Below are 13,224 nucleotides of genomic sequence, written 5' to 3'. Positions count from 1 at the left end.
AATGCTGGAGGTAGTACAGGAACGTCTTAAATTTTGCTGGTGGCTATCTAAAATTTTAGAGCAGTTTATCAGTATCTATTAAAAGCCTTAAAAATGTTATTCCCTTTACCTGAATAATTCCACTCCTGTGAATCTGTTGGAAGAAAGTAATTCTAACACAGAGAAGCCTCACAAAGATGTGTATTGCAGCATTTTTTAGTAATTTTGCAAGGAACTGGAAAACATTGGAAATAAGGAAAAGGAGATAAGGTGAAGTCTCTTCATAGATGTCTGTATCTTCTACAAAGTCAGCTGTGCTCATAGGTGGGGAAAGAAGAAACAGGGGAGTAATTAAAGGAGTGCGAGTGACTCAGTGAGCATGCGCTACGCTGAGCGAGCCTGAGGGGGGCCTCAGAGCTCTCTCCTGCTGCTGGGCTCAGTTCCTATGTGCCTCTTCAGAGTGAGCATCTCAGGGGCCGAGCGTGACTCAGGTGTTGAAGATGGATGGTGTTTGTACATGACCCTCAAATGTCCACTGCACCACATTGAGTGCTCAAACCAGGAAACAGTGATCACTTTCCAGCTGCCTCATCTCTTCCTCGCTCATTTCAGAAATTTGAAAACATGTATAGGTGTGTGTGTGTGTGTGTGTGTGTGTGTGTGTGTGTGTGTATTATACAGTATACATATATATGTCCCACAATTAAATATTTTGCTTACACTCTCTTATATACTGCATTTACTGTATTGCAGTATATAACATTGACAAATTTTTATCATAGAAGATTCTATGCTCATATATATGAAAGTTTTGGCCCACTGTCTATATTAATACAGTTACCTTGTGCATCCACTTAAAGAAATGCTATATAGCTCTTCAGAATGATGGTTATTGAAGATTATGTAGTAGAACAGGAAAGTTTATATCTATAGTGTTAAATGAGAAACTTAAGATATAATCTATAGATGTAAAAGGCTAATATGCTAAGTGTCCGACCGGTCGTTATGGTGCGCACTGACCGCCGAGGGGCAGACGCTCAATGCAGGAGCTGCCAAGCTGCACTGACTTGGCAGCAGCGGTCCTCGAGTGACGCACCCCAAAACCTGAGAGGAAGAAGCATGATTCCTCACAGGGTCATGCGATTCCACCTTCTGCCGTGGGTTATGTTGTTGGGGCACTGTTGACCCTGAATCTGGTTTACTGCAGACTTGCATTTGCGCTCCATACCCTGTATGACAGCAACTTTGCAGAGCGCCCTCTCGCACTCCGGGACCCCTCGGGAGATGTTAGAGAGCCAATTTCAGCCCCGATCCCCGCAGGCCAGGCTGAGGGACCCCACCTGCTGCAGGGACCCCTCTCACTCTGCAGATGCTGGGGAGGGACCGTGGGGGGTTGGCTCCAGGGCGTATCCAGCCGGTCTCACCCAGTCCCGCCCCGCCGGCCACCTTCTAATTAATTTCTTTTCAATGTGCAGGAATCCATGCACCGGGTCACTGGTAGTATAATAACTATATAGAAAACCAAGAAAAAATGGCTTTCAATTGCCACTTACAGAGTGTTTGCTATCTTTGAAGCCCAGGTGTCAAAGTATAAAATTGACCAAAGACTTAATGAACATCCTTATATGTGCATTTTTTTAAGCTATTTTTACTTTATATTTTTTATCCTCACTTGAGGACATTTTTCACTGATTTTAGAGAGAGCGAGAACAATGTGAGAGAGAAACATCGATCGGTTGCCTCCCACATGCACCCCAACCGGGCCACAACATGTTGATGCTCGGGTTGGTGCCCAACCTACTGAGCCATGCCAGCCAGGGCCTATATGTGTATTTTTTTTAAAAATCAACCCCATGTAGATGTTTCCACCCGCATCTATCTCTCGGTGATTTGTCCCTCCTCCCCACCTGATTACCATGTGGCCCACAGAATTCTCTGATCATACTGACAGAACTTCAGAGTGAAGAAGCGCAGTACTTTAGTATTATTACCACAATTGCCCATTTCTCCTCGGGCTACCATGTTACATGATACAGGAGGGCAGTTCCTAGCAATGCTTCTCAGGAATGTTTTTGAGCCAAGAGTAAAGTTGGAGAATTCCCTTTGGAGATAGGTTAAATTCAGGCTTAGAAAAGTAGAACATGCAGACATTATCACTCCTGTTGTGGCCCCACCCCATAACAAAGAAACAGAATTTCCGGAGGATGAGGCCCAGAAATCAGGATTTTAAAAAAGATTCCCAGGTGATTGTAATGTGCAGCCAAGGTTGAGAACCACTGAGCTAGAGGCAGTGCCTTCAAAGCGCAGACTGAGGAGGAGTGGGCAAGTCAGGAGCAGTAACAGGTCAGCCTGGAAAGCCGAGCTCCCAGCTCAGCTTTATCCGCTACAGATGTGGCTGAAGACGGTCGTCCTAGGTCAGGGGTCCTCAAACTACGGCCCGCGGGCCACATGCAAATACAAATATTGTATTTGTTCCCCTTTTGTTTTTTTACTTCAAAATAAGATATGTGCAGTGTGCATAGGAATTTGTTCATAGTTTTTTTTTAAACTATAGTCCGGCCCTCCAACGGTCTGAGGGACAGTGAACTGGCCCCCTGTTTAAAAAGTTTGAGGACCCCTGTCCTAGGTAGTGGGTAACTTGAAGCAAAGCAAAAGCCACTCTGCACTGCTGCTCTTGGACTCGTGTCAAGGTCCAGGGGAAGGAACGTGTTATGGGACTTGGGTGAAGATATCAAGTGTCCCAAGATTGTCATTTCAACAGTAGTCCAAGAAGAATCGAAGGAAACCTTGACTGTTCCCATTGGGTAATAAAATGTGAAGAAGTGACGGGTACTGTGGCCGGGCCACACTGACCCTTTGCCTTCCTGCAGGTGACCCCGCCCTCAGCATGAGCCACTGGATGTTCCATCAGCAGGCGCTGCAGGAGTACATCCTCATGTGCTGCCAGTGCCCCGCGGGGGGCCTTCTGGACAAGCCTGGCAAGTGAGTGCCTGCCCTCCGGGAGGCGGGCTGGGGAGGGGGCAGCGGTGTGGACCTCAGGCCTCCTCAGAGCCAGACAGCAGCAGGTGCCCACCTTCAAAAGCCCGGGTTCCCTTTCCATCCAGCTGCTGGTGTGGCGTGGGGAGAAGCACCCCAACTCCGGAGCCTCCTTTGAGTGCCGTCAATCCTCCCCTGCCCACCCTCCCCCCCAGTTTATATGCACTTCCCTCTCCAGACAGGCAAACAAGATCGCTGGGTTGGTAGCTTTTCTTTCTTCTTCTTTTTTTTTTTTCTTTTAACCAAACTGATTTAAATAGAATAGGATACAGAATTTTAAAACCCCGGAGTATCGTAAACAGATATAATCACAACTATTACAGAATAGCTTTGGGTGCCAAATAAAAGAAAAAGGGAAATCAAGTAAGTTCTGTTCCCTTTGCTTCTCACCTGCCAAATGTGCTCTTTCTCTCCCCATCTCCCCCCCCCCCCCCCCCCACACACACACCCCTGCTGCTGTCAGCATCCAGGGGAAGGCCCAGCTGAAGGCCGGTCCTCAGCAATTTATTGTGAAAAATTTGGCCTGTTTCTAGACATTTTGGTGTTTTTGTTTGTTTTTTGAGAAATATATTAACTCAGCACCAGCACTGCCCAGAGGACCCCTTTCTGGAAGGCAGCGGGAGGGACTGACTCTAGGATGACAGCGCCTGTGCCTGGCAGGGCTGAGGATGGGCTTTCAAAGGGCCGCTGGGGAAGCCGGGCTTCCTGGAGCTGCTGAGGAGGGCAGGGCGGGACTGCCTGGCCTCTGAGCCTGTGGTCGCTTTGTTAAAGGCTGTGCTGGGGGCTGGGGGTGGGGCTGTGGGGAGTGGAGGGGCACCTGCTCAGAGCTGCCCTGTCCTTGCAGGTCGCGGGACTTCTACCACACCTGCTACTGCCTGAGCGGCCTGTCCATAGCCCAGCACTTCGGCAGTGGAGCCATGCTGCACGACATGGTCCTGGGGGTGCCTGAGAACGCTCTGGTAAGGCACCCCTTCCCCACAGGGCCCCCACGACGGCCACCCAGAGAGCAGCAGCGCTCCTGCTTGCAGAACTGGCTCTGCCTGTCTCGTGTGCGGAGGCCGGTGGGTGGCGGCCACCACCCTCCTGTGCTGACAGCCCATTGGGGAGGACGTGGCTGTGGAGGGAACACACCTGGAGGCAAACTCGAGGTTCTAGGTGGGGGCTCCAATCTGCGCCAGTTTTGTGCCTCTATCCCAGAGTCTAGGTGGGACCTGGGCCATTTATCACTAGTTTCCTCTCCGAGGAGCTTCTCAGAGGCAAGGGGTTCTGCCCCGGCCCTCACGGTGTGGCTGGACGTGTTTCCTGAGCTCTCAGCTGCATGCCGTGTCTCCCGGGGAAGCCGTCCCAGCCCACCAGCTGGAAATGAGATCGCCCAGAATGCTCTGCCACGCGCCTTGTTGTGCTCTTCACAGTTTGTTTCATTTGCTTTTGTCTGCTGCCCTCGAACTGTCAGCCGCATGCAGGCAGATGTTCACCACCACAGCCAGCCCTGGAGCAGCCTGGTCGCAGGATTGTCAGATGTTTCCAACAGAAGCAGCACAAATGGCCAGTAGATGGATGAAATCAGAGTGACAGCCGCTAGCTTTTTCAAGTCTTAACATTTTCCCATATTTGCCTCCTATGCAACCATCTTCCATTTTTCTTCCTTCCTCCTTCTCAGCGTAACCCAGTCCTATATTTGACCTTTATCGTGCCTGCAGGTGTTTTTGTGCTGTTACTTCAAATGTATGATGCCATAAATAATGTAGAGAGAGTTGTCTTGTATGTTTTCAGACTTTTATAACAGTACTAGAGGCCCTGTGCACGAATTCATGCACGGGTGGGGTCCCTTGGCCTGGCCGGTGGTCGCGGCCAATTGGGGCTGTCTCACCCAGTCCCTATTAGGGTGATCAGAGCTGGCCGGCTGAAGTGGCGAGGTTGGCTGGCTGGATTGGAGCCGATCAGGGCAGGCTGGCAGTGGGGGAGGGGCAATCAGGGCCAGCTGGCTGGGGGAGGGTGGGCTGCAGGAGGTTGGCCCACCCCAAGAGGTTGGCTGTGGGAGTGCACTGACCACCAGGGGACAGCTCCTGTGTTGAGTGTCTGCCCCCTGGTGGTCAGTGTGCATCATAGCGACCGGTCGACCCATCGTTTGATCGCTTAGGCTTTTATCTATATAGATCTACTGAGCCACTTCCTCTGCATTGCTTTTCTCACTGACCTTTAGTTCTACTGTTGAGTTTTTCTGTGTTCATATGTGTTGCTCTAGTTTAATCATTTTAATGACTATACGATCTTCCCCTGTATACATGTATCCCAACGTATTTTCCTAGTCTCCTGTTGGTTAACATCGAGTTGGTTTCAGTTTCTGCAATGACAGTGTTACAGTGGACATTGTGATGTCAGAGTTTTTCTAGGAGAGACTTGCTGGGGTGAAGAAAATCCACACCCCACCTGCACAGAGGGCAGTGGGCCCCCCCACGTGCCTGTGCTGTTTTACACTCACAGGGCACTGAGCCGCCCCACAGCCCGCTCTTCCTCTCTGCCAGTTTGATAGTTTCGTTTTGCATTTCCTTGGTTACCAGTGAGGTTGAACATCCTTTCAAATGTTATGTCTCTTTTTGTTATGTCTTCTGTGAACTGCCTGCCAGCTCATATCCTTTGCTCATTCTTTCCTTCCTGATTTGTAACTTTAACTGTTTACCCTTTCTTACATATTTGTAGGAGTTCTCTCATGCATGTCAGTATGTTCCTGACACTGATCCTTTATCAGTGGTGTGTGTGTGGCGAATCTCTTCCAGTTCGTGACTTGCCTGTTCACTTTGTTTTTGGTGTTTTGTGTTGAATAGATGATTTAAATTTTAAAGGGAACAATTTTATTTGCCTTTTTGGTTTTTGAGGTTTCTTTTTTTGGGGGTGGTGGGGGTGGTAGGTGGTTACCTAAGAAATTTTTTCCAATGCTGAGGTCATAAATATATTTCCTTCTAGACAGTTTAAACTTTTGCTTTTCCCATCTAGATTTTTAATTCTCTTGGGATTCATTTCTGTCTGTGGTGAGGGTTGGATATAATGTTATCTTTTTTCCATATGGATAACCAATTGACCAGCACCATTTATTGAAGTTCATAACCTTTCCTACTGATGCGCATTACGTGTGTCATATGCTCAATTTCTGTATGTGAGGTGACTGTTTCCGGACACTGTTCGGTTCCTTTGGCCTGTTTGTCTATCTGCACTGTCTTAAGCAAATCTTAAATGCAGGTAGGCACGTCACATCCACCTTGTTCCTTTTCTTTAAAGTTGTCTTGGCTATTTTTTCATTTTAGCTTCTTCCTGTGAATATAGAATCAGCTTCTCAAATTCCACAAAAAACATCTAATGGAATTTTTATTGGCATTGCATTGAATTTAAGGTTAATGGGAGAGCATGACGTCTCAACATTAGGCTTCCTGTTGGTGAACATAACCATGTCTTCGATGGCTTTTATCATTTTCTCCATGGAGAACTAGCATATCTCCCGTTAGATATATGTCTAAGAAGTTTATAGTTTTTGTATCTATTGTGACCGGGATATTTTTTCCCCATTATATTTTGTAATTGGTTGTTACTAATGTATAGAAATGCTATTGATATTGATATTTTAATTTTGTATCCAGCAACCTTGCTAACCTTTCTTAATAGTTGTAATAGTTTATCTATAGAATCTTTTGTATTTCCTGTTTAGAGAGTAATGTCATCTTCAAATAGGTTTTGCCCTTTCCTTTCTGATTCTTAAGAATTTTATTTCTTGTTCTTGCCTTCTGGTGTTGGCTACGACCCCTCGAGGGAGTTTACTGGAGGTAGTAATAGAGGCTGTTCCTGTCTCGCTTCTGACTGTGCTGGGACGGTTTCTCTAATTTCACCAGGAAGCGGGATGCTTGCTGTGGGGTTTTGATACTAGTAAATACTTCATATCAGGTTCAGGATGTCCCTCTCTATTCCTGGTTTGCTAGGTTGTTTTGTTCCTTAGGTTACATTTTATTGAGTGCTTTTTCTGCACCTGTTTTTTCTCCTTTAATCTAATATGATATGCTTACTTAATAAATATTCTGATGTTAATCTTACATTCTCAGGTAAGTCATAGTGGCGTATGAGTGTGTGTGTATGTTTGTTTAATACATACACAGTTTGCTGATGTTTTTTGGCTAGTATTTTTATTTAGGACTTTTTGCATGTATGTTAATAAACTTGATCTAAATTTTTGTTTTGTTGTTGTTTTCCAGTTTGTTTCAGGATAGTATTATAGCCTCATAAAATTAGATGGCTATCTCTCCGCAACCCCTTTCTTCAGTCTTTGAAAAAGTTGGTATAGGTTAGAGATTTTCTGTTTCTTCTAGGTTTGATAACACTTGCCTGAGAAACCATCTAGGCCTGTATTTTGGGAGGTGAGGTGAGGAATGATGGTAGCAGAATAAGCTTGTTATTATAGATTTATTTCATATAGGTTTTAAAGAAATTCTTAAGTTGGTTTTGAAAATTTATTTTTTATTTTTTTTTTTTTTAATATATTTTATTGATTTTTTACAGAGAAGAAGGGAGAGGGATATAGAGTTAGAAACATCGATGAGAGAGATTGATCAGTTGCCTCCTGCATGCTCCCCAGTGGGGATGTGCCCGCAACCAAGATACATGCCCTTGACCGGAATCGAACCTGGGACCCTTCAGTCCGCAGGCCGATGCTCTATCCACTGAGCCAAACCGGTTCGGCGAAAATTTATTTTTTTATAAATCTATTCACTTTATCTGAAGTTTTATACATTTGACATGAACTTGCTCATAGTATTCTCTTAAAAGTTGTAAAATCTCTCCTGCAGTTATGACCCCTTCTTCATTCTCTCAGAGTGGAAGAAAGTCCTTAATACTGACCAAGGCTTGTGCCCTGTCACAGACCTAAAGTTTCTGTGATGTAGTATAATACAAAAGTATTTAAATACTAGAGGCCCGGTGCACAAAATTTGTGCGGGGGGAGGGGGGGCGGGGAGGAGGGTCCCTCAGCTCAGCCTGCACCCTCTCCAATTGGGGACCCCCTGTGGGATCAGGCCTAAACCGGCAGTTGGACATCCCTCTCGCAATCTGGGACTTTGCTGGCTTCTTTCTAACTGCTCACCTGCCTGCCTGCCTGATTGCCCCTAACCACCTCTGCCTGCCTGCCTGATATCCCCTAATTGCTCCCCTGCTGGCCTGATTGCCTCCAACTGCTCTCCCCTGCTGGCCTAATCACCCCTAACTGCTCTCCCCTGCCGGCCTGATCTCACCCCCAATTGCCCTCCTCTGCTGGCCTGATCTCACCCCCAACTGCCCTCCCCTGCTGGCTTGATCTCGCCCCCAACTGCCCTCTCCTGCCTGCCTGATCTTGCCCCCAACTGCCCTCTCCTGCCGGCCTGATCACCCCTAACTGCCTTTGCCTTGGCCCCCACCACCATGGCTTTGTTGGAAGGAAGTTGGACATCCAGAAGATGTCTGGTTGACCCGGTCTAATTAGCATATTACCCTTTTATTAGTATAGATAGATTACATAGGATAGGATTGCTTAAATGCGGGGGAAGCCTTTTTCAGCAGGAGGAGATGCTCTTGGCAGACAAAAATACATAATCCCTATATTTGGACTGATAGCCAGCCATATGCACTATACTGCCAAATCGGTTATTAAAAAATTGAAACACTTTCTTACACCTTACACCAAACAGCTGTTGCCCTTAAAACCCCTCCTCAGCCCCCACCTTAGGTTCTGCCTTTGCAGTTCATCCAGATTAGGTTCTGATTGGTTGGTTTCTATGCCAGTCAGTGTCAAAAGCTCCGTCTCTGGCAGCCATTGGCTCCTTGCAGTTCACCCAGATTTGGTTCTAATTGGTCAGTTTCCATGCCAGTCAGCATCTCAGGCCCTGCTTCTCTCTCTGGGCCTCTCTCTCTCTCCGGGCCTCACCAGCAGCCACCACAGCTGTGGATCAGGCCCTGCCTCTCTCTCTCTGGGCCTCTCTCTGGGCCTGATCTGCAGCTGCCATGGCAGTGGTGAGGTTTGTTAGGCCTCCGGCCCAGCCCCTGGCCAGAGGCTAACGACCTCAACGTGCCTGCCTCACCCTGCCCACCCTCTGCTGCCCCGCCCACCCACTGGCCATCAGCCTTGCTGATAAGAGCCTGTGGGCCATGGGGGAGGGACCTAGAGGTGTTCCATGTACTTCCTGGTGATCGGTTGTCCATCTGGTTGTTTAGGTCATGATGGCCCCTGGCCTTATATAATGTAGATGGCCTGTCACCTTTACTGTGAAATAGGGTTGTGGTTCTTTATTATAAATGTAATTCATGTTCATTATTTTAATTAGAATATATATAAAAGTTTAAATAAGAAAATTTAAAACCATCATATAACTATATCACTCTTCCTATTTTGGTATATGCCTAATTTTTGCCTGTCTATATATATCACAGCTACAAACACATTTTTATTGTTATATATTTTTATTTTTTAACTGCACCTTTTAAATTACAATATAAACATAAAAGATTTATAAAACATTTTCCAGAAAAAATGGCATTTTTCTTGGTGGTGTACCTAAAATATCCTTCCCTTGAGTTGCACATACTGTAACTCAGAATTACAAACAAATTTTCAAAAAGTAAGTTTGGAGTAATATTGTGTATACTATTCCCCCACTTAATATTTATAAGCAGTTGCCCATATCACTAAATATTTGAAAGTATGTTTCTTACTGGCTATATAATATTCCTTTGTGTCCCATGTACCATGAAATGTTTTTATCAGTACCCTGTTGTTGAACATTGACTTTGTGTGATAAATCTCTGTGTGTATCTCTGATGATTACTTATGATACATTTAAAAATTTTTTTTTACTGATTTATAGAGAGAGGGGAACGAAGAGGGAGAGAGAGAAACATGGATGTGAGAGAGAAACATCAATCGGTTGCCTCCCATATGCACCCTGAACAGGGACCAAACACACAACCTGGGTATGTGCCCTTACCGGGAATCAAACTGGCAACCCTTTGCTACATGGGATGACACTCAGCCAACTGCCACACATGGCCGGGGCCTTATGCTAAATTCTTACAAGTGCATTTAATGGGTCAGATTTTCAAGGACGATTAATTAGCATCCGTTCTTCTCTTTGCAGCAGCCCACTCACCCCGTGTACAACATTGGACCAGACAAGGTGATCCAGGCCACCATGTACTTTCTGCAGAAGCCGGTCCCAGGCTTTGAGGAGCGTGAGGATGAGACCACGGCAGAGCCTTCCACCGACTAGAGGACACAGCATCCCGAGTCTCCGTGTTCACCGCGGTCAGTGCTCACCTGTGCAGACCAAGGTTTATACGTCTCGGTAATACTGCATTCTGTTCTGCACAAGCCTTGGCCACTCTGGAGCTGTGATTGCCCTTCTTTGTCAACCAGAACAAAACCAACGGCTCTGGGTTTGGAGAACACAGTGGCATGATTTAAAAAAAATTCTTTTCACTCCGGACAAACCAAAAGTCTATCAGCACATGCAGCATATAAACCAATTTGGGCCTAGCTAGGGTTGGTTGGGGAACAGTGCATGCTGGGAAGCAGCCCCTCCCTACCAGCTCTCCAGCCTGGACAGTCCTATTGAAATGAATGACATCCATGAGTATTACAGCATCGACTGCTGCGATTCCCACTTGCACGCACCATGAAGTCGCCAGGAAGGTGCCCTCCCATGGGTGAATAAATCTGCTCCATGCCAAGGGAGGGGCTTTGGGTCCCACCAAAATGAATTTTCCAGAAAAACAAGGCCAAGGCTCTTTCCTCCCTCCTGTCATTTGCAGTGGAAAACAGTGGGGTCCCTCCTCCACACTGGAGAACTGAGCCACACCTCTCTGGAAGGCCACGCTTGGTGCTTGGTGCTTGGTGCACGGGCAGGATTTGCTTCAGCCCTGGTGTGGGAAACCAGTTACGAGTGGAAAATGAACCTCTAAGTCAACTCTGTGCCAGAGGAAGCAGCCCCGGGGCCCATGCCCTCACTCCACCCCATCATGTGATGACCTCAAGTCAGCGCCTGCAGTCCGTGGCCACTCTGCGCGTCTCCACCTCTCTTTCCGCCAGAGCCCCAGCCCGCCTCCCTCAGAGACAGTGTTGTCTTCTCTCACCCAGAGTGTTAACACTACTAAGTCTTTCACCTTAATTTCTGACTCAGGATTTCTCCACATCCTGCCCACTCCAGGCTCAGAGCAATAAAATCAAGTGCTGGACAAGCTGACTGCTGCTGAGGCAGTCGCTGCGTAAACCTGGTGTGTTCGGCCCCTGCTGCTCACACGGAAGCCTTTCTTGGTCAGTGGGGTGTCGAGTTGGGTCATCTGTCCAGTGCTGCGGTCACAGCAAGCTCCAGGTCGCTGTGGGCTTTCCCGTAGGCAGCCACGGGCGGTGGGCAGATGAGGCTCTTCTAAGAAACTCTGACCATTTGCTGCCTCTGATTCCCTATTGCTTTGGCATATTGGACTATGTGTTACCTCCTGGAAGTAATAAAAGAATAACATTTTCTCTGCTGTCTCTCATTTGTGACTGGTACCAGGAAAATGCCTTCAGGATGCCGTGTTAGAAGGCTGCTCTCGAGCGTGTCTCCCCGTGAGGGAGATTCCACACCATGTGTGTTAGTGATCGCAAACAGGTCCGACGTGGGTTCCGCCCTCGTGTGCCTTCTCCAGTGGAGGACGCAGGGCCTAACCAGGAGTGGGGAAAGCTGTTTCCCAGGTTCCCCGGAGCAGTGCGGTTCGCCCAGACTCTGCACACTGCGTTTCATGGTCTGTCTGGGTGTCTGTCTCCTTGACCTTGACTCTAAGCAGGGACTGTGCTCCTGAGTCCGAAAGCGGGGAATGACCAGAAGGGGGAGCTCTCAGGCCCTACGTGGAGCACAAAGTGCAAGGGGGAAACTAAGAGCCCGTCCCAACTTCCTTCCCCTTCATAAAAGAGCTTTCTTTCTCTTTGTGTTAGCCAACTTGACTTGCAGGTGGCTCACTGTGGTCGCATGCACAGGATTGCGATTCCTTGCTGTTTCCCAATAAACCCATTTTGCTGAAGAAATATCTGGCTGGCTGACTACAGTCAGAGCCCCAAGGTATTCTGAGATTAATTGCAGTAATAATTGGAGTGGTGAAGACAAAACGGACTGCTGAGGCTGAGCTGGCTTTATACCAAAGAGCGATGATTTGAGCTGGATCCCAAGAGGTAGGTAAGGTTGGCCAAGTACAGAAGAGCGGGCCATTTACTAGTATTCTTATCTCAGAATAAGCATCTTACTGGCCTACCCATGAGACTCCCTTTCTGCTCCCAGTTGAGTCTGGAGGGTTTCCTGACTTGAACAGCATTCAAAATGGGTCCTTGAGGTTCAATTCTCAGATTTATCATGTGGATCCTTAAGTAGAAGGCACTTGCAAAGCACTCAAGGTAGGTTACCCCAAAGAAATATTTCCCCCATCAATAAAGAAATATAAAACCATTACAGATCTCTATATCCTGATGAGCCTCACTTCCCTCTCGGATCCATCTCAGAACCATGTTAAGTGCTGTGTAAGTTGGGAAGCCTGTCAGATCCTACTGGGAGCAGAAGGGGAGCCTCATGGATAAGCCAGTGCAAACTGCCCTGAGATAACAATACAGGACCAGTCAGCAGTATCCCTATACTGCTTTCTCTCTCTCTCTCTCTCTCTCTCTCTCTCTCTCTCTCTCTCTCTCTCTCCCCCCTCCCTCTCTCCCTCTCTCCCTCTCTCCCTCTACATGTCTTTATTGATTTTAGAAAGAGAAAACGAGAGGGGTAGAGAGATAGACACATCAATGAGAGAGAAACTTCGTTCAGCTGCCTCCTCCATGCACTTTGCTAGGGATAGAACCTGCAACCCAGGCATGTGCCCTGACTGGGAATAGAACTGGTGACCTCTTGGTTCATAGGTCGACGCTCAACCACTGAGCCACGCCGGCCAGGCTCACCAGTGGCTTTAGTATCCCAACTCAGAGGGAAGGGTAAAGGCCTGGGTGGGAAAAGGATGTTCTTATGCATGTAGGCTTCTGAGGCATTGTGACCAGGACTAGTAAGATCCAGGCATTGCATAAACCAAATCTTAAAGACATAGAACATCTCTCATTCACTGTCTGGGATAAGTTCAATTCTATGAAAGTTTGCTTTCCTAATGCTGATAATCAAACCTGATGTTAATGGGATACAA

The 13,224-nt window shown here is 47.2% G+C and overlaps 1 protein-coding gene across 1 annotated transcript in view; it reads left to right on the top strand.

The window, feature by feature from the left end:
- The window catches only part of FNTB (farnesyltransferase, CAAX box, beta), a 62,917-nt gene extending 51,372 nt beyond the window's left edge, over positions 1-11,545 (top strand). The window contains exons 10-12 of the mRNA XM_059693512.1: positions 2,850-2,961; positions 3,860-3,974; positions 10,161-11,545. Coding sequence (XP_059549495.1) covers positions 2,850-2,961; positions 3,860-3,974; positions 10,161-10,292 — 359 coding nt within the window. The 3' untranslated portion in view covers positions 10,293-11,545. The remainder of the gene's footprint in view (positions 1-2,849; positions 2,962-3,859; positions 3,975-10,160) is intronic.
- Positions 11,546-13,224: the final 1,679 nt, after the last annotated feature.

The sequence above is a fragment of the Myotis daubentonii genome, chromosome 1 (assembly GCF_963259705.1).
Source record: "Myotis daubentonii chromosome 1, mMyoDau2.1, whole genome shotgun sequence".
In the NCBI taxonomy this organism is placed as follows: Eukaryota; Metazoa; Chordata; class Mammalia; order Chiroptera; family Vespertilionidae; genus Myotis; species Myotis daubentonii.
Note: the sequence above shows the minus strand (reverse complement) of the source record. Positions and strands in the feature narration are given on the sequence as shown.